The sequence below is a fragment of the Callionymus lyra genome, chromosome 5 (assembly GCF_982586985.1).
Source record: "Callionymus lyra chromosome 5, fCalLyr1.hap1.1, whole genome shotgun sequence".
NCBI lineage: Eukaryota > Metazoa > Chordata > Actinopteri > Syngnathiformes > Callionymidae > Callionymus > Callionymus lyra.
The window spans coordinates 13,036,041-13,063,929 of NC_141822.1; the positions used below are offsets into that span (position 1 = coordinate 13,036,041).

The 27,889-nt window shown below is 37.4% G+C and overlaps 1 protein-coding gene across 1 annotated transcript; it reads left to right on the forward strand.

The window, feature by feature from the left end:
* The first annotated feature begins 4,744 nt into the window (after positions 1 to 4,744).
* Positions 4,745 to 27,795, forward strand: onecut2 (one cut homeobox 2). Its single transcript, XM_087790982.1, has 2 exons — positions 4,745 to 6,217; positions 24,111 to 27,795. The coding sequence occupies exons 1-2, from the start codon at positions 4,969 to 4,971 to the stop codon at positions 24,398 to 24,400; spliced, it is 1,539 nt and encodes a 512-aa protein (XP_087647108.1). The 5' UTR covers positions 4,745 to 4,968; the 3' UTR covers positions 24,401 to 27,795.
* The last annotated feature ends 94 nt before the right edge of the window (positions 27,796 to 27,889 follow it).

The window sequence follows — 27,889 nt, forward strand, 5'->3', positions numbered from 1 at the left end:
ACCTCATCTTCTTCTTTGTCCTCATCTGTCACTGCACCTTTACACCTTCTCGTCTTTCTTTCTCCCTCCGTCATTAACCCTCATCTCAGCTTCTGTTTGATATCCTCGGGTTCGAAGACGTCGGGCTGAGAGTTGTCGGACGGACCGTCGGATGGACGGACAGACAGACAGACAGACAGACAGGTCTCCCCTCACTGGACCCCCCGCCGTCCCTATGACAGCTGATCAAAAGAGGAAAATGGGTCAGGCTTCTGTTCCTCTGTTCTTAATTACACAACAGTCTTTAGACAAAGCAACATCTGCCCGACTCGCTGCTCCTCCTCCATCCTCCTCCATCCTCCTCGTCCTCCTCGTCCTCCTCGTCCTCCTGCTCACGCTGGACTTAGCAGCGCTTAATTACAGGAGCAGTTTCAGGGCAACTTTGTATCCCTTTTCCTATGAACCCTGACACAAGTTTACTTTGTCTTCAAACTGTTGACGTAAAAACACTGTAATTACAGTGTTTACAAGGTTTTATTTGACCTTTGGCCTCGGGCGACATCTTCGGACGCTACAAGGAAAACTTAAATTCCATCTGATTGACATCTGTTGGCTGCGACACCAGGTTTCCACTAATGGAGCTGAAGCAGAGAGAACGTCAGGACAGATTTTTTCTAAAATCATCGTTTCTGATGCATCGAGTCCTGGAAGTCACTTTGGAAGTAACTAGTTTGTAGACAAATATAATTAGAATTTATCGTGTTAGATAAATTATCAAAGTGTCATCTTGAACAGATCATGATGTGAAATCAAAAGTTAAATCAAATCCTTGACTTTTGTTGAAGCCAAAAGAAAGACTGGATGAAGAGAAAAAATATGTATATGACACGGAAAACTTGAAATAAATAAATTAATAATGCAAATTTAACAGATAATTGATACAAATGACAAAAAATAAGATCCACAATTAATAGTAAGGTTAATATCTATTATTTTTATTTTTTTAAATGAGCTAAATATGTACTTTTATTCATAACTATTTCGCTTTAAATACACTATATTTAAAAGATGAACATATAAATAAAACATTAATACATGTGAATATCATATTAAAGTATTTGTTTATTTTTTATTTATTTAAGAGACAAAATTAAGTAAATAAAACATCAGAATTTAACAAGTTAGTATCTCATTTAGGGAGTAAATTGAACAAAAATTGAAAAAGAAAGGATATTTTAAAGCACCAATTATACACTTTCTTTTATAGTCACATAAATGATACAAAAAAATGAATAAAAATGACAAAAAAAATGGATATACAAAATGTAAAGGTTGTCACATTGTCGTGACTTAATTAAAAAAAAGAGCAAACTATGTATTTTTATTAATAGATATTTGGCTTTATATACACTATATTTAAAATATAAATATATAAATAAACATTAATATCATGTAAATATCATACAAAAGCATTTAAACGTAATTTGTTTTTATTTTATAGTTAAGTGTATTTTTAATTCATCAGAATCAACGTGAAAAACTTGTTCAATCTCCACCTACTGGTGTAAATCCTTTACGGAAGAATATATAAAGATATTGGTTTAATGCTGTTTTAATATATTTAATTATCATAAATAGTATTGTTAATAATGGAATAAACAGTTGAAAATTAAATTAGAAAATGAAAGAAAAATGTACATTATGTTTCTCATACAGATAAGATAAAGATTCAGTGATTTAAACATTTCTTAAAATGTACTTTAACTGCATTAAAGATTCCAAAATAGTTAATAATGAGTAAACAAATGTGTTTGTGGTATCCCTTGTGTTTCCTCTGGGTCAAAGTGACTGACCTCCCTGGCTTCCATAAATAATAACATATGTATTTATGGAAGCCAGGGAGGTCGGTCACTTTGACCCAGAGACAACACAAGGGATACCACAAACACATTTGAAACTGAGATAACAAGTGTTACACAAAATAATGTTATTATTTTGGGACAAACGCACACATTATGAGTCGACTGCTGACGTGACTAGAAACATAAACTCTAACACAACTAGCAGTGGATTGTGTAATTGATTCCACATAATGTACAGTAGTTGTGTAGAGGTTGTGCGTTTGTAGGTCTGGGGGCTGATGGTGGAGGTGGGAGGGGGCGGGGGGTCATTTGCCCTTGGAAGTGTAATCAGTTGAAAAGTGAACAGGCTACAGGCCATGTTACCATTACAAAACACTCATCACTCCAGCCAGAGACTGTCAATAACATCCCAACAGGCTCTCACACACACACACACTCACGCACACACACTCACAGGACCCATCTCTGTTGGCTGCTGTAGCGATACACAAAAACTGATAACATGTGTCACATCTCTGTTGTGAGTCTTTAAATACTGGATCACAACGACACAGAAGATAAAAGTAGTTTTGTTTTTAAACAGTTTTAAACAGATTTACATGGAAATATAACATTGTGTCTTATTGTTATCTTTGACAACTGACAAGTAATTCATCTTGATATCATCTCACAACTGTTTCATCGATGCATTAACACCATTACGCTAATGGCTACATAAATATTCTTTGTTTTAGAAAACCAGATTAGGAAAAATAAAAATTTTTGCACTCTGGTGGAATGGAAGTCAAACGTGTGTTGATAAATTATAATATGTCTGAGCAGAAAGTGAGTCAGTTTGTCAGTTACTTATATTAACTTAAGTTTAATAAAAACATATTTTTTGGGTGAAAAAAATAAAATACAAGTGAAGTATGACACAAATTTGTCAGTGCAGTTTTTGGCAGGTTTCCACCTTTTATTACTGTGTATGAAATTGTTTAATGGATGACATATACTTCGTAGAGTAAATATGTTCCTGTAGTCACAAAATAATAAAAATAAAATAAAATAAATAAATAATATGACAAGAAAATGTAAAATACAAAAATAACACAAAAAATAATTGAAAGGAAAGGAAGATATTGAAATATTTGTGTCAAAACATAATAAAAATAAGCTGAAATGTAATCGCATTAAAATGTATTTGTTTAATATACGTTATATTTAAATATAAATATATAAATAAAACATTAATAACGTTTAAATATGGAATAAAGACATTACTTCAAATTAGTTTTATACATTCTATGGATAGAATTTAGTTTAAAAATGAAAACTATAACAAATTCCGTTTGATTTAGTTAAGAGTTCGATAATATAAATAATAATGATAATATAGATAATAATGATAATATAAATAAAAAAAATAGTTTTGTAACTGAAGATAATCAAGGTCAGGAGAGGTCACTGATAATGTTTTCTCAAAGAGAGTAAAGCGTTTGCTCAGTGATTTCTATCACAACACGGAAAGGTGTTGCTGCCTGTTCTGATTCAGCCTCAGGTATTTCCTGTCACATGACTCCTGCCTATCAGAAGGTGATGAGCTGTGATGACATCAAATCTTCAAGAGTCCTGAAGGCAAACAGCTCCGACCTCAGGCTCCACAGGAAGAAACGTTTGATGAGATTTAACAAAGTTGTCTTTGAGTGACGACAATATTTACAGAATAAAAATGTATGTGATTAAATAAATATAAATAAAGTACAATTTGATAAGTAAGATGGAATACAATAAAATCAAACCATGAGGTTATAATGATAAAATAAAATAAAATAAAATAAAAAAGAATAAAACCGGACAAAGACTACACTATAACTGTGTCATATGTGATACACATGTGTATTAACAAGTTAGTGTAAAAGCAGCTTTTTAACCATCTACCTTATTTTTACATACATTCATAGTCTCTTATTGTTTTAAAATTAAATTGTGTTTCTCTTTTGGAGGAAACAAAGTTGATGTTTTGAAGGAGACGTTTGTGGGCATTATTCATTATTATTCATTATTATTCATTATTATTCATTATTAGTAAATTAAACAGAATTGCGTTTACTGGTCGTCTGAAATGAGGTATAGACATATGGATGTAGAAAATGTTGATAATACTTTAACACTACTACATATAATGAATTTTGCATATTTTGGTGGTATTATATCAATGCATTTATAGTTTAATTTCTTGTTAATTTGTTTCATTTTAAAATCAATATAACGGAAAAATAAAAATAATACACATTTAACAAAACAACAATTTAATCAAATATTAAAAGTAGTGGTGGTACATTGTCATGACATTATAAAAATGAACTAAATTTTTTATTTTTAGAATAAATATTTCGCTTTTTTACACTTTAGGTGAATGAAAAACACTAGTTACGTGTAAATACCATATACATTTCCAAGTATTTGGTTTTTTATTTATTTTAGGGACAAAAATCCGAATATAGTTAAAAAATGATCTCCTGTGTGCAAAAATACAAATTATCAACGAACTGCAGAAGAAGAATTTCCGTGTATATCGTCTTATAAAACAGTTTCTTCTCAGGGCCACAACCTGATGATTGGTCCAAACGTTCCCTCAGTCCTGCCATCAGAAGTCAAACCCGCTGTGTTCGCTCACACACTCGCTCCTGACCGACGAAGAGTCAACAACCCTCCGCGTAAACAGATGTCTGTCCTGCGCGATCCGATTGGTCCTCCCGGTCTCTGACGTGCACCGCCCAACTCCCGTCCCGCGCTCTGATTGGCCGCGCTAATCTGTCAGTCTTGTCACTGACGGACCCAGAGGCCCCGCCCACCTTCCCAGCAGCAGGGTGGGTTGAGAGGTCGCGGAGGGGACCGCGGACAGCTCCAGTCTGGAGAGCAGAGCAGCAGCAGAGGAGGAGAGGCTGGACATGGAGGAGCCACCGCACAGGCCCGGAGCATAAGAACACACCAGGGGGACACAAAAGAGGGAGACCACGGAGCACTGAAGGGAGGCGGAAAAAAAAAGAAAAAAGGGGGAGAAACACTGACCCATCCCGGAGGAGAGAGACAGACCAGGAGGACCAGGATTTCCGCGCACCTGATGGACTGAGAGGACAGATGAATGAAGACTGCCTACACTAACGCCTATCGATGCCTGGCCAAGGACCTGGACGCCTACGCCATGAACGCGGACATGACGATGGACGGCATCGGCAGCCTGCACGGCGGGGTCTCGGTGGGCTCCATGGTGCCTGACGCGGATCTGATGAGCGTGCACGGCGCGCACCGCGGGGGCTCCTCGGGGGCCATGGGGGGACACGCGGCGGCGGCGGCGGCGGCGGCGGCCACCCTGCGGATCCACCAGGACCTGGCGGCCGCCGCCGCCGCCTCCTCCCGCTCGGCCATGGTGTCCGGCATGGCCAGCATCCTGGACGGCGGCGGCGGCGGCACCGGGGGGGAGTACCGGCCGGACCTGTCGCTGCCGCTGCACCACGCCATGAGCGTGCCGTGCGACGCCTCCTCTCCCGGGATGGGCATGAGCGGCACCTACACCACCTTGACCCCGCTGCAGCCGCTGCCCCCCATCTCCACCGTGTCGGACAAGTTCCACCACCACCACCACCACCACCACCACCAGCGGCTCTCCGGGAACGTCAGCGGGAGCTTCACCCTGATGCGGGACGAGCGGGGTCTGCCGGGCATGAACAACCTGTACGGCCCCTACCACAAGGAGCACATGTCCGGGATGGGTCAGAGCTTGTCCCCGGTGCTGGGCAACGGCCTGGGGGGCTCCCTCCACAACACCGCCGCCGCCCAGCAGGGTCTCCACAACTACGGCAACGGTCACGAGAAGATGCTCAACTTCGACTCCACCTCCTCCATGCTGGGGGCCAGGGGGGACCACCACCAGCACCGAGGCCTCGGTGGCCCCGCCGCCGGCGGGATGATGCCGCACCTGAACGGGATGCATCATCCCGGGCACCCGGTGTCCTCCTCGGGCCACCACCACCTCCACCACCCCCACTCCCACCTCCAGTCTCCGCCTCACGGGCCGGTGTTGGCCTCCACCAGGGAAAGACCGCCCTCCTCCTCCTCGGGGACTCAGGGGGGCAACAACGGGTCGGGGCAGCTGGAGGAGATCAACACCAAGGAGGTGGCGCAGAGGATCACGGCGGAGCTGAAGAGGTACAGCATCCCACAGGCCATCTTCGCCCAGAGGGTCCTGTGCCGCTCTCAGGGGACCCTGTCGGACCTGCTGAGGAACCCCAAACCCTGGAGTAAACTAAAGTCCGGCAGGGAGACCTTCAGGAGGATGTGGAAGTGGCTGCAGGAACCCGAGTTTCAGAGGATGTCGACCCTCAGGCTGGCAGGTATGGAAGTGTGTGTGTAAGTGTGTGTGTGTGTGTGTGTGAGGAGAAATATCTGCTGTTTGACTGTTTTTAAGTCTCATTTCACTCCCTTCATTCCGATCACTCGTGTTATGATGACCATTATTGATCAATAACAACAAGGGGATCGATCAGGAGTGATAAGGTCACGGGATCTCCCTCCAGGTCCTCTGTTTAGAAACACGACTTTTAGACTCTTTAGTTTAACATTAAAACACAAGCGATAAGAACTAGGATTGATCGAAGCACGTGTCCTCGAGCAGGTTATTAGTGTGTGTTTTTAGAGGTTTGAAAGGGTCGTTCGATTGTCCAGGAGGGTCAGGCATCGGTGGGTCTGCTGCCCCCTCTAGTGAGGACCCTCCTCACGACCCTCTATTGTCTGCAGCGACACAGGAGGAGACGCTGTTAAATAGGCTTGGAGTGGATGATGGTGAAATGTGCAGATGCACAGAAATGTGACTTTTTTCCTCCGTAAATATTCTGACTGCGTTTGGGATTTTGTTGCGCTTTAGATCATTTTTAACGAGACAGGTTTTGTTGTGATATTTATATATATTTTTCCTTATTGTATGTGGTTGAATCATCAGTTTATTTTCCCTATTTCGTTGCTTCAAGTTCAGTTGTGTTGATGGTTTTATTGGCAGTAAAATAAAAGTATTTAAAGGCAGAAGTTTGGTCCAAAATATTCTCATGTTCCTCGTCATCTTTACTAAAATGTCAGAAATTATCATTTTAAAAAACGAATTTAGCCCACTTTTAAATATTAAACGTATTTTTAAAGACCAAAAAACGTGTTTTTTTGTGTATTAATGTGTAGATGTATTTGTTTAAAAATAGGCCACACACTTTAATATTTCAGTTTGTAATGTTTTTCATGAAATATTGTAATAATAACGATTTACTGTAATGCATACAACTGTAGTTAAATCGAACAAAACATCATCATTAAAAACGATTAAAGCTTTAAATATTGCTGGAGCTGGTAACTCACAACAAATCAATAATCTTCTTTACTGTATTATTCTAAAAGCAGTTAAAATAAATAAATAAATAGAATGTTATAAATGTAAAATCAGATTATGTTGTTTAAAATATCTAAATCCAGAATAATAGACTTGTATCTCTCAAATTAATGCACAGAAGAAACTAAAATTTAAGGTTAGATCCTCTAGAATGTCATATGTTTATCCTTCACGTTTTAATAAAAATAAACCTTTAAACCAAAATTGGTTCTGAGAATAAACAAAGATTTGATTTATTTGAAATAATTAATATTATTTCAGTTATCTTCATTTTAGTCAATAAAAAAAGTATACTTTATCTAAAAACTGTTTGCCAAAATCGTTTTAACGTATATAACCAGTAAACACTTAATTATAAAAAGGAAAATTGATCATTTTGAAAGCAAAATATTTAATTTTATTGAATATTTAGAGGTAAATTAAAATGTTTTTAGTTACTTTTAAACTGCCTTTTCTTTCAAGGCCCTTTTCCAGAGGCCTTCAGCTTCACTCTGGGCCTGTGGGGTTTACTCCAGGTACTCCAGCCTTCCATCATTCAAATGAATAACTGGCTCCTAAAAGTGTGTGTTTCATGATTTTGTTTTCATGTTGCCTTCAGGGCCTCCTGAGATTCCACCGTATCTTAATTTTGACATATTTTAAATGATAGTTATAGTTAAAAGAATGTGATGTGTCATTGGAATAATTGAGATCTTTGGCGTCCCTGGACTTCTGCAGAGATTGTTGTCGTCTAATTGGTGTAAAAGTTGTTCGGAGGCATTGTGTGTCCTCGCCCCCCCTGTGTGTTGTAAAATGTCAGCATGTTGAAAGTCACTACTCAACAGCGGCGTGATGGAACACACTCAGCGGCATTTGTTCTCACACACACGCCAAACAAGAAGAGAAAAAAAATCAATGTTTTTCATGAACCAGTTTTGGTTCTTTATTGCAGTGTAATTACACTTTCAACCTGCAGTGTATCCTCGCATGTTGTTGTTGTTGTTTTTAATTTAACCTATAGCTTTAAAAACACTTTCCTAAATTCACTTTTTGTTCTTTCTCCCTTAGTCGACATCATGCAGGTGTAAATATGACTTTAAAAGACACGTTAAGATACATTTCCGCTGTATTAAATGAGAGGGAAAACAAAAGCCGAATGGTTTGAGAATATTTGATTTAGTTAGGATAAGGAATCAGTGTTTGATCAATCACTGAGCTGATTAGATTCACTCGCAGTGATCGGATCACATTTTCTAAACGCTCTCAAACAGATTCAGGTGCTTGTTTATCAACTGTGATGATATATAAATAAGAATAAAACCAATAGTGAGACGTTTCTGCTCTAAAACTTGAGCTTGCTTTTCATATTCAGTGCAAATATTCATGGTAAACATATGTTTATATATGTGTTCTGCCTGCAGGCTGCTGTCAGATTATTCAATTCCCAACCGTGAACTGATTTAAAAAATATATGAATTAAACAGCAAATGTGTAAATTAAGGTTGTTTCTCTGGAACTTGTATTCGATCGATTAAGAAATTTAAATACATTTCACTTATTAAGGATATAAGCCAGTCAATATTTAAATAAAATAATAATACATGATGACGTTATTACTTAGAGAAAAGGTTTATGTTGACGAACCATTTTTAAATCAACTCATTAAACGTGTTTTTGTACTTTATTCGTTTTCGGAGAAAAAAACCCTTCACTTCCTTCTCATATTTTCTTTGTGACGTTAATACGACTGAAGAACAAGCGGCGGCTGGAGTTCTGCTCCGGCAAAGCTACAAGCAACTAATAGAGGAGGGGTCAAAGGTCAGAGCTGCAACACTCAGACAATAGATGGAGCAAACATTCCCCCTCGCTGACCAGCTCACCCCCCCCACAGGCCCGAGAGATAGCCAGAGAGTAGGGGGGCGAAGGGGGGGGTCATAATTAATAATTAGTTCATGAATCAAGAACATTCTTTGTGTTGTTATCAGCTCGGATCTAAAGTCATCTTCTGCTTTGATCCTCCGACATTCTGAAGATACGATTTGCTGACTCATCGTGTCGGTGAGAGAATCACAGGTGAGAAGAATGATTGGTTTTTAAATAACATTCTTGTGGAGAAAAGAGTAGGAGTTTGGTTTTTCTGCAGCGTTGAACGTTGTTTTGTTGTTTTCAACGTCAAGTTCTGTTGCTGATCTGTGGATCCACGTGGATTTATTTCACCTCCTGTCGTTGGAACTTCGTTCTCATGAATAGACGAGAGTTTTGTCAAGATTTCTGCCACGTTTTCAGAGCGTTTGAATCGATGAATCTTCTCTTCTGTCAGAGTTCCTCGAGTCACTGATGGAATTATTACTTCCTTGGGTTCATATATTCCCAATAAAATAAAATATTGTGAGCAAAAGTATGAACGAAACAATAGTCAGAAGGTTGCAGGTTCGAATCTGGCTTGAGGCACCTCTTGATTTGAATAATTGCACAAGATGATAAAAGTGTATTAAAAAATATGAGGCAAATTTCTACTATTATATTAGATTGAAATTCGATTCATTAAAGGAAAATTAAAGGACTTAAAGAAAAGACAAAATGAAGTATTAGTTCATTAAAATGTGTTTTGGGAAAAGAACAGAATTGTATCATTGAAAGAAACAATACATTAACTTCAGAATAATAGATCATTACAATAAAATTGTTATTTCAATTAAAAAGAAAAATCACAATGATATGCAAGTAAATGCACATAAATAAAAAATATATAAACATACATAATGTATTTATTCAAAGAAACAGCAAATTAAAGTAAAAAACAAAAAGACTAAATCATTGAAAAATGCTTTTTGAAATAAAATGAAAAGAAAATTATATATAATAAAAAAAATGATAATAACACAATGGTTTACAAGGTAATGAACATAATTTAAAATATATATAAACTTACAAAATGTATTGACTGAAAGAAAAGGTAAATTTAAGTTCAAGTTAATAAATAAATAATGACAAAATGCTCTTTAAAATAAAAATACTGTTTCATAAATCACAAACAAAATGGTAGGCAAGTTAATGCTCATATATAAAGATAGGTGTAAATGGAAACCAATAATCTGAATTAAAATGGAGGTATATCTGTTTTACAAGGTCATACCCGGGAAAGAAAGAGTCAAAAGTGATTTAAATAAATAAATAATATAATAACATTTTTAATGAATTAAATCAAATAAATAAAACATAATATATATATATATATATATAATTTATCTCTCAAACTCACTTGAAGCACAGATTCATTCGTCTTCCTTTTTTTGGCATGTTAACATAAAACATTCAAACTTAAATTGTTGTATAAAAACACAAATAATCGATAGAAACAAAGTGTTGACGACGATTAATACCAACTCCCTCATCCAAGCGTCGTCGTCGTGCCGCCCTTTTTCCTTTTCCATATTTCCTCCTCTGCTCCTCCCTCTTTCTCTCGGTGCATCTTTTTGGGCAGAGGTATTATGTGATTGTCCAGGGAATTGAACACAAGAGCAGAGGCAGCAGCGGCCCGATGAATTATTGATGGGAATCTCGGCGTGACCCACCTCGGCCTGCTCACTGCACTACTTCACCTCACAGCCGGGTTAACCAAGCAAAGGAGGAGTCCGTTGTTGGGATGGAGGAAGCTGACTGCGACTGTGAATTATGGATGAAAAGAAAATGATCCTTAAACAGCTCCAGAACTGAGTTGCTGGGATGGAAGCGGATGTGCAAAAGCAAAATCGCAGGAATCAACAAATGAAGGCTCTTTTTCAAAGCCATGTCGTTTCCATGGCGACGACTCCATCCTCATTTGTCTCTGATAGTGCTTCTCTCACTTAGAAAGTGATCGCTCCAGTCAGCACATCAAGTTAATACAGCCTCAATTTACTACTGCGGACAAAAGATCCCTCTTGTTTCCATGGATTGTAGCATCAAATTTTTATTTGGCTAAAAGTATGACCTTAAAATCCATTGTTTTAGGTAAAATTAGGCTAATAAACTTAAATAATGCAAAATAATAAAGGTTTTTATATTGTGGAAATGTTTTCATAAATAGGAAAATATATATAATAATATATATATGTTTTTAAGTTTAATTAGTGTACTTAAAGAGAAAAATGGAAGGTTTAGTTGGAATTAAACATTTAAATTGAGGTGCAAACAGTGATAAACAAATAAATATGTTCACAGCTTTGAAAGAAAATCTGATGTATTTAAAATGATAAACGGTAAAAATAAGAAATATTGAATAACCAACTGAATAACTATGCATTTAAAACGTGAAACTTGCAGCACATCACCATTTCACTAAGTTACTTTTTTTTTAAGCTATTCGCTTGTTCTTTAATGCAGTTTAATGAAGTACGAACCTCAAGGTTGCCCCCTAGTGGTTGGTTGACTACCTTTTTAACTCAATAGAATTTTAAACGTTAATAATCGCTAATATCATGTTTGTTTAATCTTGGAAGCAAAAATTGAAATAAAAAAAAAAAGATCAAAAGTCAGTTAATTGTGAAACCCTTATTTAGACTCACATTGTTTTAATAAGAAAAATGACGGTGGCTCAGAAGTGCCAAACGAATTTACAAACTCTGAAACGAAATTACAATTTCCTGAAACAAATTAACAATTGAGATTTGTACAATTGTTTTAGAGTTTATTACATTTATTTTTCACTTCTGGGCTAATAATATAAGCAATATTACTACAATCACTATTTTTATACAAATATAATATATTAATTAATATATTTTCATTTTTTAATAAACGCTAAAAACGAACAAAATATAATAAATAATAATATTATAATATAATATAATAAAATAAAATAATATAATAGTATTAATTTAATAATAAAAACGAATTCAATAATAACAATATTAAAATATAGATGGATATATATATATATATATATATATATATATATATATATATATATATATATATATATATATATATATATATATATGTATTTCTGACAAAAAAAAAAGTCAATTTCTCTCGCAGTAGATTTCAGAATTGACTTCTAAAATGTTTTATTTTCTCAATTGTTGATCTGATTTCCTAACCTTTGTAGTGATTTTACAAAAGTGTATCGGCACAATGGACATCTCAGATCATGACTCAACATATGGACAGATGCTAATTGCTAATGCTAATGACAAATGTGAGGGATGTGCAAACAAGAAATAAACCGGGCTCATAGAATCAAGTGCTGAACCCCCACAACCTTCACTGTAGCCCCCGATCACAACATCCCTGCGATAGTTTAGTGATTTCTGGTTACAACTGTCCACAACGATTACGCCCGGGCTGAGGCGCCGGAGCTGAAGGAGCCTGTGCTGGGTCCGACCCGGTCGCTCCGGGTCCAGGAGAGAAAATGGCCCTGTCGTGGTTTTATTAGGGCGGTCAAATCAAACGTGACACCTGGACCCGGAGCCGCTCGAGGCAAAGTGCCTGAAGAATCTTAACACACCAGACACTCAGATGTTTGAGTCTGAGCGAGAAATATTCATCTTTACATGGATTTGTCTTTAAAAGACGGTAGTTGATGAAGGTCTGGTTTTAATTCTATGCATCTCATCGTATTTATCTTCAGTTTTTCTTTATCTTTGCATCTATTTTCGACATAATTTAGCCAAAATAATTCCCTGTAAAGAAGTTTACTCCAGAGCTGAGTTTAATCTCTGACTTTCCTCATCCTATCAGCCAAAACTACGCCTTTTATTCTCTTCTTCTTCTTTCATTTTCCTCCCACTTTCCTCCCCGGGCTTCATTAGTATTGGCGAGGAGCCGGGTCTGAAATTACGTTGTCCACCCGGGTAATGAATAAAGACGGACGACTGCACCTGTCAGTCGGTGAGAAGGGTTCGCTGTGACAGAATCACAGAGCTTAAAGTAAATGGAAGACAAACAAGATGTCTTCGCTAACATCCTGCTGTGGTGTTAAACTGCTGTGGAATAATTAGAGTTTTCTTCTCATTCTGTTCGTTCATGATAATAAGTGTGATAACTCCTGACTATAGTCATGGAAATAACTATAATAATGATAATTTAAGTAATTATAGTAACTGGGGGTTTGAGGAAATAGTGATACACTTAAATATCACGATATTGTTTCACAATACTGTGTTAATATTCAACATTTCAATATTTATTTTTGGCTTTAAGATCCTATTTTATTTTTTTATCAAAGTTAATTATAGTTTATATTTCAATAAAGTGTTTGGAAAATAAAAATAAATAGATTTTCTTTAAATTCACAATTATTATACTAAATGTATGTATAATAAATGTTCCTATTGTTTTTTTTCCCTTTTTTATTTGCAATTAAACCTCTGGCCACTAGTTGGTAGCAGTCATTACGACCTCTACTCAGCTTAAGGAACAATGAGATCTGGGCAGTTGACTGAGGACGAGAGGATACAGTCGACTCCAGCAGCTTGTAAAGCTGATTTAAAACAGCAGTTACGACTTCGTCAAGAATCATATGGTCTGTAAATTCTGCAACACCAGAGTCAAGTACTCGACAATACTACACATATGATACTACAGTATCACGATATATGGTATCGTTGACTGTGTATTGTATCGCCGGATTTATGCGAATACACTCCTCAATAATAGAGGAAACATTTACTTCATGTCAATATATCTTTGATTTCCTTTTTAAATAATCAATTATTATTTTTCTTTTGATTAAGATGGTGTTTAATTCATGTCATAATTTTGGTAGTCGCATTTTAAAAGTACTTATAAATGCATGATAACATTTGTATTTAAAATCTGAATTGACCGTTCTTTTGGTTGAACCTCAAGACAAGGTTATATCTCAGGTTTGTTTCCCAACATGAGGCAGAAAAGGAGGCTCGTGAGGTTTTTAGCCGGAGCTTGACCTGCTCTCTTATCACTCACTGTTTGAGTCCAAACTCAACAAAACACCTGCAGTAGCTGCTGGTTTGGTGGTAAAAGCATTAAAAAAAGGGAGCCTCGGTTTGATCAGGAAGATGGATTTTTTTTTCTCTCTTTCTGAGGAGAACCGTACTTTATTTGATTGGGCCACATAAGTGGATTCATCAGCTGGGATCTGTCTTTGATTGGATTATGTTTCATATTGGATGGACCAGATCCAATTGTAGATATTACAACCTTTAATGGAAACAGGTTTAGTGTGAGCAGTGGACAGTGGCGACTACGTAGAAAGAGAAAAGGATTCCAGGGAATAATAAATAATAACGCGACAATATATTTATTTAATTCAAATTAAAAACGAGTAAACACCCTTCTATTAAAAGATAATAACATTAATTCATGATAAACAGTGCAGTGTTGAGCTGGAGCTCGATCAATATTCCCACTGATCAACTCGCAGTTCGGATCTTTCCGCACGTCCCGTGATTGACAGGCGATGTGTTTAGGATTTACTGGCAGCGGAAAAAAAAACAATATCAATATTCAACTCCTCCGGGGAGTTTCTGGCTGAGTGGGAAACCTTGATCACGTCACCTAATCTCCCGCAGACAAACACTGAGCCGTTTGCCAGGACGTCCAGATATAGCAGCTCCGATCAATCGCCGACGGCAATACATTGATCAGGGAACGTCGTCGGCGGGTGTGTGTGTGTGTGCGGTTGTGTGAACCCCGGGTGAGCGCCAGGACGCCCCGGGGAAAAAAAACACACAAAAAAAACGTTGATAAGAAAATGTACAGACGGTTAACTCGTCATCTATTAATGAGTGTCTTCTGTGTGTGTGTGTGGGTTGGTGTGTGCGTACATGCTTTTTTGTGTGTCAACAAGTCAAAGGTCACACAAATGTTTCGCTGAAATCTTGCAAAATTTCTGTCAAACACACTTTCTTTTCATCCCAGTTCCGAACGTTAACGTTTTTTAAAACACAAACTGTAGATTAAGTATGAGAACGACAAACATTAGCATTTGATGCTAACAATACTTTAGCTTACACGTCCTTTACTTTTATTTGGTCGTAAAGAGTTACCTAAAATAATTTGTTTATCTAAATTATTCACATATCTCACTGAGAGATTAATAATAAATACGTATAGTAGTAAAATAGTGATGAAGCTTCTTGAAGCATCACTGTTATATTTAGAGTCCACTAGATGGCAGTATCTGCTGTATAATCTTTGGTTTTGAGCTACTTCTTGAATGAAAACTAACCAATAACAGAACTTTCCGAGCTGTGAAAATAAGGCTTCATGAAGCTTCATAAACCCATAGCTTATGACTTCTTATATCTATATTATATTGACACATACATCCAGATTTAGAAACGTTTTTAACAGATTTAAACTAATTAATATTTATATGTATACATGTGGTGGTGATGAACTGATGAAGCTTCATGAAGCATCGTTCTTATTTTCAGAGCCCACTAGATGGCGGTGTCTGCTGTATAATATTTGGTTTATTTTTAAATGAAACATCACATTATTTTAAGGCCAAGAGCGCCACCTCCTGGGCTCCTGAAGTAAGGCTTCACAAAGCGTCATGAACCAACATAAATGATGAGTTATCTGAATATATCTATATTATATTAATGTATATTCCATCCACATTTAGAAACATCATTCTTATTTCAGAGCCCACTAGATGGCAGTATATACTGTTGAATCTTTGCGTAATCTAACATCACGTTATTTTAACACGTCCTTAAAATAATAACGCCACCTCTTGTTTCACAAAGCTTCATAAAACTTATGATTTAGCTGAAATAATGTGTGTGTCTATATAATATTGACGTATTCATCCACATTTAGAAACTTTTAAAACAGATTTAAATTGTGAAAATGTATATTGTTTCATGGTAGTGATGGACTGATGAAGCTTCATGAAGCATCGTCCATTTTTTCAGAGCCCACTAGATGCTACTAAATTGCTGGATGATATTTGGTTTTGAGCAATTTTTCAAACTCACTTTATTATAAAGGCCAAAAGAGCGCCACCTGATGGGCTGTGAAAGTAAGGCTTCATGAAGCTTCATCAGTCCATGAATGGTGGAGACGATCAACTCCTGCGTTGAATTAGAAGAGCCAGAGTTGAAGATGCTCAGGTAGGAAATACAAACTGAACTGAATATCAGACAAAGAACTGAAGTAAAAAGTAAAAGTAAAAGAGGAGAGGAGAGTGGGATGAGATGTTGGACAAAAATAGCTAGCGCAGAAGAGGTTGATTTTGCTGGAGGAAGAGTCTGGAATTTGATTTAAAACCTGAATAAATAGGCGTCAATAATTGATCAATAAAAAAGAAAATGTTGCCATATAGTGAAAATATAGTGAGCAAAATGTGTGTCGTAAAAGATTTGTGTATCAAATATTTGCTGTTGATTCCATGAACACCGTCAGGATCGAAGAGAAACTTGTGAAACTAAGTCAAATCTAGTCCGAATTAGAGACGGTCGAACTCCTCTGAGACCATTTCCTTGTTGGATCAATGACATCACTGGGTCAGTTGTGAATGGTCAGTCCATGACTTTGTAAACACGACTGTGTGTGTGTGTGTGTGTGTGTGTCTCATGTGTACAGAAGGATTGGTCATTTTCTGTGGGTTTTTAAGTCCACACAGTTCGTGATGAATTCACTGGACAAAGTTCTCATGATGACACACAAAGATAAACACACACAATCTGACTTTCTAACTAGAACATGTCCGAAATGAGGTTGAATTACACAAACAAAAACTAGTTGGCGTTTGAGTTAATGGAGAGACTGGATGATAAAAGTACCTGAAGAAGAGAGAAACATCGAGTCAAACCTTGAGTCACAAAATGTTCATCTAAATAATTTGTGTTTCTTTTTCCCCAATTGTGTGTCCATTTGTGTGTGTGTGATATTGAGACCATTGTCCGTCTTTTCACCCGTTTCCGGTTATTAAAGCGGGAAGCGGAAATCATCTCGGTGCATTAAGCAGACGCACACGTAAACATACATTCATGCACAACACAACACACACGTACACACACGCACACGCACACACTAAGTGCTAAAATGCAATGGGTCTTTATTATCTTTGTGTATCAGACGAAGATTTTAAGTGCTGTGATGTATGCAATGCTTGAAGTGTGTGTGTGTGTGTGTGTGTGTGCACGTGTGTGTGTGCACGTGTGTGTGTTGTGTGCGTTTAACGACTCCCACCCAGACTTTATACTGTAATATAAAGTGTAGTGTTCCAGTTATGTGACTATATCATGATGGATTGAGTTTCTGGACAGACCTCGAGGTAGTGCAGTATTTTAAGAGTTGTACTAAATTATAAATATTTAACTAGTATTTTAAATCTACATTCTTTAAGGCCAAAAAGGGCAATTTGTTCATACTTTTATCTTTAAATGTTTCACTTGATATTTTTAAATTGAGATTATTATGGGTTTATAGTTTTAAATGATACAGAAAACATCTTTTTACATAGTATTTTTTGACATTTCGATTGTAGTACTGACAAATATCATCTGGTGAAATTATAGTTGGAGCATGAATTGATGAATAAACATTTATAAAAGGTAACAAGAATATAAAAGTCAAGAATATTAAGATATAAATGATGACAAAATTAAATTGAATAACAACACAACTGCTACACACTATAATAACCGTCATAATTGGAGGAAGATAAAAACCTCTTAGCAATTAGTTAGCAGTTTTTGCTCTCGTTTCTCCTGCACACGTTGTTGTGTTGTTGTTGTTGTGCGTTCGGCCATCTTTGAATCCGAAAAAAAACACACGGCGTCGTCCCGAGCGCGGCGAGACGAGGAAGCGTCTTAATTATTTGCCGAAAGCAAGAGTCCCTCGATGGCATCACGATGACATCAGACGCATTAACAATGTGCCAAAGTCACAATTGATTAAAGATTTAAACAAGGCGTTGCTCGGCCCCGTCGGCCTCGTGACGGAGTGTCCACATGTGGCGCCACACACAAGGGCGACTTTACTACTTACCCTGCACTTATATGCCCTCGGTGTAATGGATACCAAGGCTTAAGTGGTAATGGTGCAATAAAAAAAAACAGAAGATACACAGCGGAGGAGGAGAGACGCGCTGAAAGGAAAAGAAACAGGGAAGGGGAAAAGACGGAGGCGAAGGAGGGAGGAGAGACGGAGGAGCAACAATGGAGGAGGAGAGACAATGGAGGAGGAGAGATAATCGAGACAAAAGAGCCATCACGGGAGGCAAAAAAAATGAAAGAAGAGGTGATGGATGGAGGAGTGAAAAGCTGGAGACACTCGGAGAAATAGCGGAGGAAGCAAATGAAAGAGCAAATGAATGGATGAGAGGAGTGAGTGATGGAGTTCAGGGTCGTTTTGTTCAATAGAACCAGCAACTGATCATGTGACGAGGATCCTCGACCTGAGCAGGGAGAGAAGGAGGATCAGCTTCGTGTCGAGCGAAACAAAAACACAAATTAAATCTGTTGGATTTCATTGTTTGTTTCCTGCTCACATGTCAGCAGGAAACACTGGAACGGTTGAGGGATGAATAATATCGTCGTTTATATTAGTGACATCAGAATATTTTAAGGGTTTAATGAAACGTTAAAATGTTAAATTTTCTTTTGGATATTTTTAGATTTTTTTTTTTAATAATTGAATTCAATTATTCTCATATTTAAAAAAATTATTTTATTTTTAATTAATAATTGAATTAAATAACGTGTATATTGATGGGTAATGTTTATTTTAATGAAATAACTGAATTCAATTCCATTTAAATATATATATATTAAATACAATAATTATTACATTGAAAGGAATTAAAAAAGAAATAGTTTTTGAAATAATTGAATTACAATTACAAATCTTTTCATTCATTGTTTTATTAATATAGTATGTATTCAATATTGTATTCAAAAATATATTCTCTAAATTCAATATTTTTTTAATTCAGTATAAAAATGTCATAGTGCCAACTTTAAATGATTAAAAAGGAAACACAAATAATAAATTCAGAAAGTAATATTCGAATTATTGGAATTTAAAAACTGTTTCATTTCATTTTATTTTTTTAAATATTGGATTTATTTAAATTCAATTATTTAAGGGGGAAAAAAATCCGACTTTCAATAGCAACATTATTTAATGCACATATTTAATAACCTTTCAATAATAACCTTTGAACCTTTCAATATAGAAACAATGAAGTTCAATCATTTAGAAAAAAAACTTTATTTAATGCTGACATTTGTTTTTTTAATTAAACAATTCAAAGTTTAAAAGTTTGAATTGTTTAATTCAACCATTCAATATTATAATTGCACTGATTTACCTTCATAGTCTGAGACTCTCAGTGACACACAAGCTATAGTGTATGTAAAACCGTGTATCTTTACAAACAAGTCGACGTGTTTTCTTCGGCTCATTGAGCGACGATCGCTCCGTCTGGTACCAGAACCAACGGAGGAAAAACACCTTCTCTTTGATTCATAGATGAAGTGAAGTCATTGGACGTGACCAGTGGAATGTTTTCTCAAAATCAAAGTAGAAGAATGTTCACATGGCGACTTACAAATGTGTAAGAAAAGATAAAGAAACAGATGATACCGAGTCTTCTAATGACAGTAAAAGTGAGGATGAAGGAACCAAACCTCCTCGTCCGGGTCTCTCGTCTCACATGCACGACTCTCTCCACTTCAAGCGTCGGGTAAAACATCCCCTCATTGTGTCCATTGACGAGCTTCATTGACGTGTTTGCTGTGTGTTCGCGGCCCTTGAAGCCGAGCACTCGACTTGACCCTCCATACGAGTGCATAGATAGCAGCCTCTAAGTCGCCGTAATGGCTCTCGCTGCAGCGCCAGACTTGACCTTTAGAGTCGCTCTTTGTGCCGGAACACATTTGAATGACTCCCGCCGCGCTTTTACATCCATTCCAGGTATGGATATTAACTCAAGTGTGTTTGGAAAAGCTGGATAATATCCATGAGAATACTGTTTGAGGACGTTTACGCTGGACTATAAGATGGAAACTGTTGGTGTTTGTTGAGAAAAGCACCAAAAAGAAGGTTATGCATCTAGTCTTTTGGTGTTTTCGTGAAGAAATATTTTAAAGATTCTGAAGCTATAATCATTGCCTATTGTTCCGTAATGCTGCTGCCCCCTGCTGTCCATTGGTATAAGTAGAATTTCAAATGCCAAAAAAGGGCATCAAACTGTATCAATAACATAAAGGAAACACAATAATATTATGTTATGATATGATATGATGATTAGATAGGTGTATAAGTGAGTGACTTGGTGAAAGCACAGTTTTTCTGGTTATCTTTGAGATTGCGTTAGAAAATATACTTTAATAGAAAAGTTCACATCAAGAAGAATCCAAGGTTTTAACGATCTTTATTATTTTGCTCCGAAATCATCCCGAGTATGAAACATTTATGGATTTTGCTAAAATAAATGTCAATTTATTTTAGCAAAATGGCGTCTTTTAGCAACAAGACTAGGTAGTAGATTTTTTTAACACATATAGTTTAATATTCCCTTTCACATATTTCAAAAATATATTGTCTTAAGACAATATATTTTAATTCAGAGCAAATTAAATTCAACGTAAAAATTTTGATAAATTAGTGTCAACGATTTTTATATTGAATTTAAAAGGCAACACATTAAAACAATAACAAAATTCAGTAAAAAATATTGGAATTATTAGAATTAAAATAAAAGTGTGTTTATAAAAATGCATCCATTTAACAATAATATTATAACAATAACTGGAAGGGTAAAAGGATATAAGTAGGAGTGAAACAAATACTTTTTTTCAATAATAAAAAAAAAAAAATTGATTTATTTCCTGCCTCTAATAAAAATTTAAGAATGAATGTCAAACCAAATATTCACAAGAATACACCACAGCATTTTTTTTATAAGATAAAGCTGTGTTTGAATCAAAAGTGTGTCTTAAATGCTCTTTTTTTTCGATGTGTTTGCTCCAAAAAACAGCATCTGTGACGATCTGATTTCCCGCTGATCCTGTTTGTAGCTGTAGACACATTTAGCAACACTGTGATTCACCACAGAGAGCTGATGTAAGACAGAGGAACCCTGCTGTATCGATCCCATTGATCCACTGCTTACCTCTAAAGAATACACCCCCATCTCTGCCTCTCTCCCTCCCCCACTCACAAAGCTCTTCTGAATAATATAATTGCGAGCCTGATCCTCACTGTAACCTGGACCGACCTGATGGAAGCGCTGGAGCGTCCCTCGCTCATGCTGCTGTGAGTGGGAGGTTTTCATTGCACCTTTTTTTTGTGTTGTTGTTGTTGTGCTTCAAGATGTGTTGGCACTTTTCTTTTTTTTTTAAACGCTCGTCTGAAAGAAAAAAAGTGCTGCCGAGATCCTTTTCATGGGCCGACAGCAGAGCAGACGAAAATAGTCCAGGAAAAAAACCTTCAAAAGAAGATTTGATTTTCTGTTTTATTTTTTTTAAAGGTAACACTCAGGAGAAATGTGTTGTGAGTGAAGGACTTGAAGGTTGTTTTGAGGTCAGCGTTGATGTGTGGATACACTCTGAGACCACTAAGAACATTATGACCATCCACCAGAGGGGTCAACTGGCCAGTTTGGACTTTTGTCGTGAAATTTTATTTGGGTTTTCTCTTAGTAATGATCCAGTTTCATGTCTGCGTTATATTCATGGACCGGGCTTTAAAAAAAAAAGGAAAAATAAATGATATACAGTTTGTGTTTCACTCGTTTTCACCAGTTTACAGGTTTATTTTTTGAGTAAACCTGAGTAAATGTTACTTTATAGGAAATACTGTATGTTTTTTCAAAATAAAACACCTTTCAGAAAGTAATAATTCAAGGAACAGAATTCTACACATATATATAAATGCCTCACATGACCACTGATAATAACTGTCAAAGCTACAATTATTCAACGTATTAACCAGCTGACGTTGTATAAGATGGAGTCCCTTGCTTGGCCCTGCACCTATAAACAAACTCCAAATGGGCCACAAAAGTTTAAGGCCCCTGATCTTCAACACATTCCCTAGTGCTGGACCTTTTCTATTTTTAATAGAGTCAAAGACAAGAAAAAAATATTGAAATGTTCAAAAGACTATAAAGATTCAGCCAATCATACATACACGGTAGAACAGTCTGCAGTCTTGACTCCACCACAGCTCCTCTCATCCAAGTCAAGACAAAGAGGACAAAGGAAAAGATATGTTGACTGATACTAAAACAAAATGTGTAACATATTGATACCTCAGGAGGAACACGTTATAAATGGAAGCCTCACTACATCAGATAAAAAGGATTCTTGTTTTTTTGAAGTGACCGAATGACTCTTGAATAAAGGAAAAAAGGAATAAAGGAAAATAAAACTTTATTGATACAGGTTTGGTTAAAAAATATTGGTTTGTTGTGGACTTAAATGAAGAAGTGGATTGCATTCCATCAACGATTTGTGTCGATTTCTTAACATATTTGTATCGTTGTGTTCACAAAAAGGAACTGTGGACTCACTTGGACAGATCAATAGTGCCACCACTCTGTGACAAACCGTTACTACTGTCTGTCAAAATAAGTCTTTATTTTTTGAGATTTGAGATTTATTATTCATATTATTATTTTTATTTATATACTTAAATTCATATTTTTAATACCAGTCACAATACATCATAAATGTGCCTAGCGTGTGTATGTGTGTGTGTGTGTGTGTGTGTGTGTTACGTAATAGTTTTGCTACAGAATCGAGTCTTTAACGTGATTCTCATTGATCGTGCAGGCGGAGACTCGTGCATAGTTGATTCAGGAGGTAATGAAATCAAACACACCCTCACCTCACCCGCCCCTGACAACACACGACACATCATCTCAGACACACAACATCTCAAGCGTCTCATTTGACTCACACACTGTAGACTTGAACACATCCTTCTGTGACACAAACATTTATATTTTGTTAATGTAACGAAGGCATTAACGATGGTTTTAGAAACCAGTGGATTCTATTTTAAAAATATAAAATTACAATTGTTTTTTTGATGCATGTTTTAAAATGACTCACATTTTGATATTTGTGGTAAGAGATGACGGAAAAGTTGACCTTGTTAATGTATTCTGTATAATAAAAATGATTATTTCACGAATAAAATGCATCACAACCTTTATAACAAATAAATATATAGATATTTTAATTAATCTATAATTTACTTTTAATTAATATATTCATAAGTACATTTAAAGGCAGCCTACAACAACCCATTTTATTTGTTCATAAATATAATTTCTTTAAACTATAATAATGAAAAAAAATTAATTGAGGACTACGCAGAGAAACATTATTTTCTTTAATGCACCTTTTATTTCAGTTTAATAGAGTCATACGTCTGGAAGGATTACAAATAAATGGTTTGAAATAGTGTTAATAATACAATACATTTATAATAAGTTAAGAACACTACATTGGAAAAATGTACAAACATATGTATAAAGCAAAATATTAAGGTGATACATTTCAGTTTTCAAAACCCCCACTTTTCTATTTTTGGAATATTTCTGTGGCTATTATTATAGCAACATTTCTTTTGTTCAAAAATACATCTAGTAAAGTACTCAGAGAGTGCAGACCTCAAGCCCCTTTTTACAGTTTGTTCCCTCGGAAATCCCATTTATTGATATTAAAATTCTAATAAGCTAACAGGTCAGCAGGTGATGACCATTAACTCACCATGAAGTATAGCTTTATCAGAGTGATGACCCGTCCAGAAGATTCCTGGAACCAACATTTTAGAATGTATTATTGTATACATTTTTCAGTTATAAACACAAATGTTGTTGTGTTGTGTTACATCATTGATCCTAATTGTGCGTTTTTTTTTGTGTCTCCACGTCTTCCCAGCGTGCAAGAGGAAGGAGCAGGACACAGGCAAAGATCGCAACAACACACCAAAGAAGTCGCGGCTGGTCTTCACCGACCTGCAGCGGCGCACCCTCCTGGCCATTTTCAAAGAGAACAAGCGGCCGTCCAAGGAGATGCAGCTCACCATCTCGCAGCAGCTGGGCCTGGAGCTCACCACGGTCAGCAACTTCTTCATGAACGCGCGCCGTCGAAGCCTGGACAAATGGACAGACGAGGGAGGGAGCCCGGGCGGCCATTCGTCGGCGTCCAGCACTTGTACCAAAGCGTGATTTTAGATGGAGGGACGCGAGCGGGTGGGGGGGGCGGGGATTACGGGGAAGGGTGGTCCGAAGCTAGGAGGAAACTTTTTACTATTTTCTTTGTCCGTTTTAGCTTTGTCGAGCGAGGGGCTGCTCACTGTGACGATTGCATTCGTAGTCCGACCATCACACACTCATCTCCGACACTAACCTCAACCCCGAAACCTCACGTCTCATCACGAGCCCAGATACCAAAGACTAAAGAGGACAATATATGTTTTCTAAATATGCAACATAAGCTAGAAAACAGCCAATGAAAAAGCTTTATGACAGCGGAATGTGCTCCGATTGAACTTATTTTACTAGCTGCGATCGAGAATGTTGACCTAAATCCACGTCGATCGGGACGTCACACTTTTTTTTTTCTTTTGACTCCAAATAATCATGCCGACGTTTCCAATGGGAATTTTAAAAAAAAAAGAAAAAAGAAAGGAATGAATCGGAATAGTCGTCGTGCAATATTTTCCCTCGACCTTTTATCTCCTGCCAATGATCCACCATGTGGACCGACCCCTCGTCTTCTCATGAGTTGAACCAACGATTTACCAAAGAAAAACCAGACGCTCGTAAAAAAAACAAAAAAACAGGACGTTCAAGCACAACACACACAAAAACAGGAGCCGACAAGGCCGCGACAAGTTCCCTTTTTTTTGACAGCTTTACACAAAAAAAAACGTACGTGAGCACAATCTTGAAGCACATTTTCTTTTGCAATAGAACCGGGGGTCTCCGCCAAGCCGAGTGGTCTTCACATTTTAGAAAACTCAGGATGCCATTTTTTCTAAACAGAGGCTGAATTCCGCTCGGCTCCACACACACACTTCACACACACAACTTTCCCCGCGCTCCGAAAAAAAACCGGTCATCGCCCACTCGTCATCGCTAACTCTCCTAGCATCTTAGCATTAGCACAATCTTTGTTTATATCCAAAAAAATAACAACGGAAGGTCTTCGGAATCGGAGCCTTCCCTTAAAAAAACGGAGACTTTTGAGTGACTTTCGAGTGACATTTTAGTGACGATACTTTGACGTTCCGCCATCACCACCACCGACCCATCTGTACCGAGCGACGGGCTGTCCAGGCGAATCAGGGCCTTTGTAATAGTTAAAGAGGACAATCTAAAGACGATGCCTGGCAGTTCCATCCCGAGCGTCAGTGGGGGCGTGTCTTATCCATACATCCACGGTTAGCGATCGGAGAATCCCGTTAGCGTCACCTTAGCGCCTCACACTTGTACAGCTGATGTAAATACCCGCGTCATCATCCTCCATCCGTCACGAGCTATCAAACCAAAAAAAAAAGGAGCAAAACCAAAGGAAAAGCGTCAAGTCAGCAGCCCCTCCTCCCTCAGGCTGAGTCCCAGCCTGCTTAGGCGCGAGCCGAAGGCTTTAAGAACAATTTAAAAAATTTAAAAAAATGGACACTTGAGACTTTTTCTATTTATTGACAAATCGAAACCAAAGAAAACCTTTTTCTGCACCTAACTGTTCCACCAAATGGATAAAAACGGATGATGGAAGAGAATTATTACCAAAAAGAAAACATAGATTTAAAGAAAAAAAAAAAAAAAAAAAGAGCGGTGGCGACGATGTCAAGGGTGAAAGGTCGTTGTGGGGGGAGGATAAGATGGAGGGCTGACATCTTGAAGGGGAGAAAGTAGCTTCGCCTGATGTGGAGTCAGGCCGTTCTTTAAAGGGAAGCGAGTTGAAAAAAAAAAAGAGGGAGGGGTTTCAAAACCACACGGGGAAGGAGGGAAGGCGAGAACGGAGGTCATCAATTTTTCTTCCCTCCGTCCCTTTAGAGAAAAAAAAAAAGCCGAACATTAATGTGTCTCTCACGGTTGAAGAGTGTCTTTAACGTGTGCCTATGCAGTTTTTCAAAGTTAAAAAAAATGGTTAAAAGAACAACAGAAACCTCATCAGCTAACAAACCAAAGATTCACTGTTAACCACAGCAGCAGTCCTCCTCTCCTCCGGCACCTCTCCCTTTCCTGGGCAACGGCTTTCCATCGTGGATGGAAGGTCTTTCCCACGGGAGGCCGATGGTCAAACAAAGGATCCTTCCTTTTTTTTTCCAGGTTTAAACCTGCTCGGTGTCGCCTCCGTGCCGTCGGGAAAGTGCAGATCATACCAAAGATTTCCTGCTGCACTGACGGCGGCACGAGGCCACGGAGCACCTTTGACCCTGGGGTTCGAGTATTTGATGCGCCGAGAGTGTTTCAACACAATCACAAAATACAACAAAAAGTAGTTTTCCCGTCGTGAACGGGCGTCTCGTGACGTCGATGCTAAGTCTGTAGCACGGATGTCGAGGCGAGGAGGAACTTTTGCTGCTACGACATGTACACCAAAAAAAAGAAACACCCACCGAGAGAAAAATGCTTAAAAAAAAAAGAAGAAGTATCGGTCAAATAGCTTTATCCTTAGTTTTCTCTCTCTTTCTGTACGTGAAGCTTTAAGTCCAAAGAAGACCCCCTGTTGTTTATGGTGGGGGGGCGTGGCAGCCATCAGCCACGCCCCCTACTGTCAGGATGTATAACTACAACCAACCAAAAAAAAGCGTCCCAAAGATGTTTCAACAGCTTTTTTTTGTGTGTGTGTGTTGCTCTTCTGAACACCTCCGGTGTGTGTCGTGGAGCGCCAACATTCCGAACTGTTTTGCAATATGTGATTTATTTTTTTTGAATTAATTTAATGTAATTTATGTTTCTTGATAATTGTGGGTTCATTTAAGCGAACAAAATTGTGTTGCCAAATCTCTCTTCTGATGCTAATTAGCTTTGCCAAAGTTTACATTGAGTGTTACCTTTTCTTTTCCGACCCATGCTGTATTTATTTATGAGCTGTTTAGAACATGCTAGTTTTGTACTTAAGAATAATTTAATGATATTTAATTAGATGTAATTTCTTTCATATTTATGCATATTTAAGAATGTTAGTCGCATCGAAGATGCAGTGCTTGTGCCAGAAACCGGTTAATTTATTCTTAGTTTAGCTTTAAAAAGCGATTGTATTTTTTTTCCTGAATGTTTAGACTGACGATGTAGGAATGTTGCAGTAGATTCTCCTGAATGTCGACTAGTCAATCTAGTTTCTTTTTGTCCTGCTGATGTTTTTTTGTTTTTTATTTGATTCTCGGGAACAATCGGAATGATGAGCACTGCATCTGCTTTTTTTCTTTTAATTTATTGTTGATTCGTTTGTATCCTGCTGACTTTGAGTTGAAGACTGATGATGTTATAGTTCCACTTGATCAGGTGATGTAAAAAAAATGAGAAAAAAAAGGCCACACATGGTCATGTGACTGACCCACCAAAGATAACTGGAATCCTTGAGAGGCCAATAAACCGTGTGTTTACATCCATGCAGCTCCATTCCTGGTTAAGATCTTATTCCTTCTTGAACTCTCACCAGCACACACTCGACCGTACTCGACAAGACATCTTTACTCCTGAACA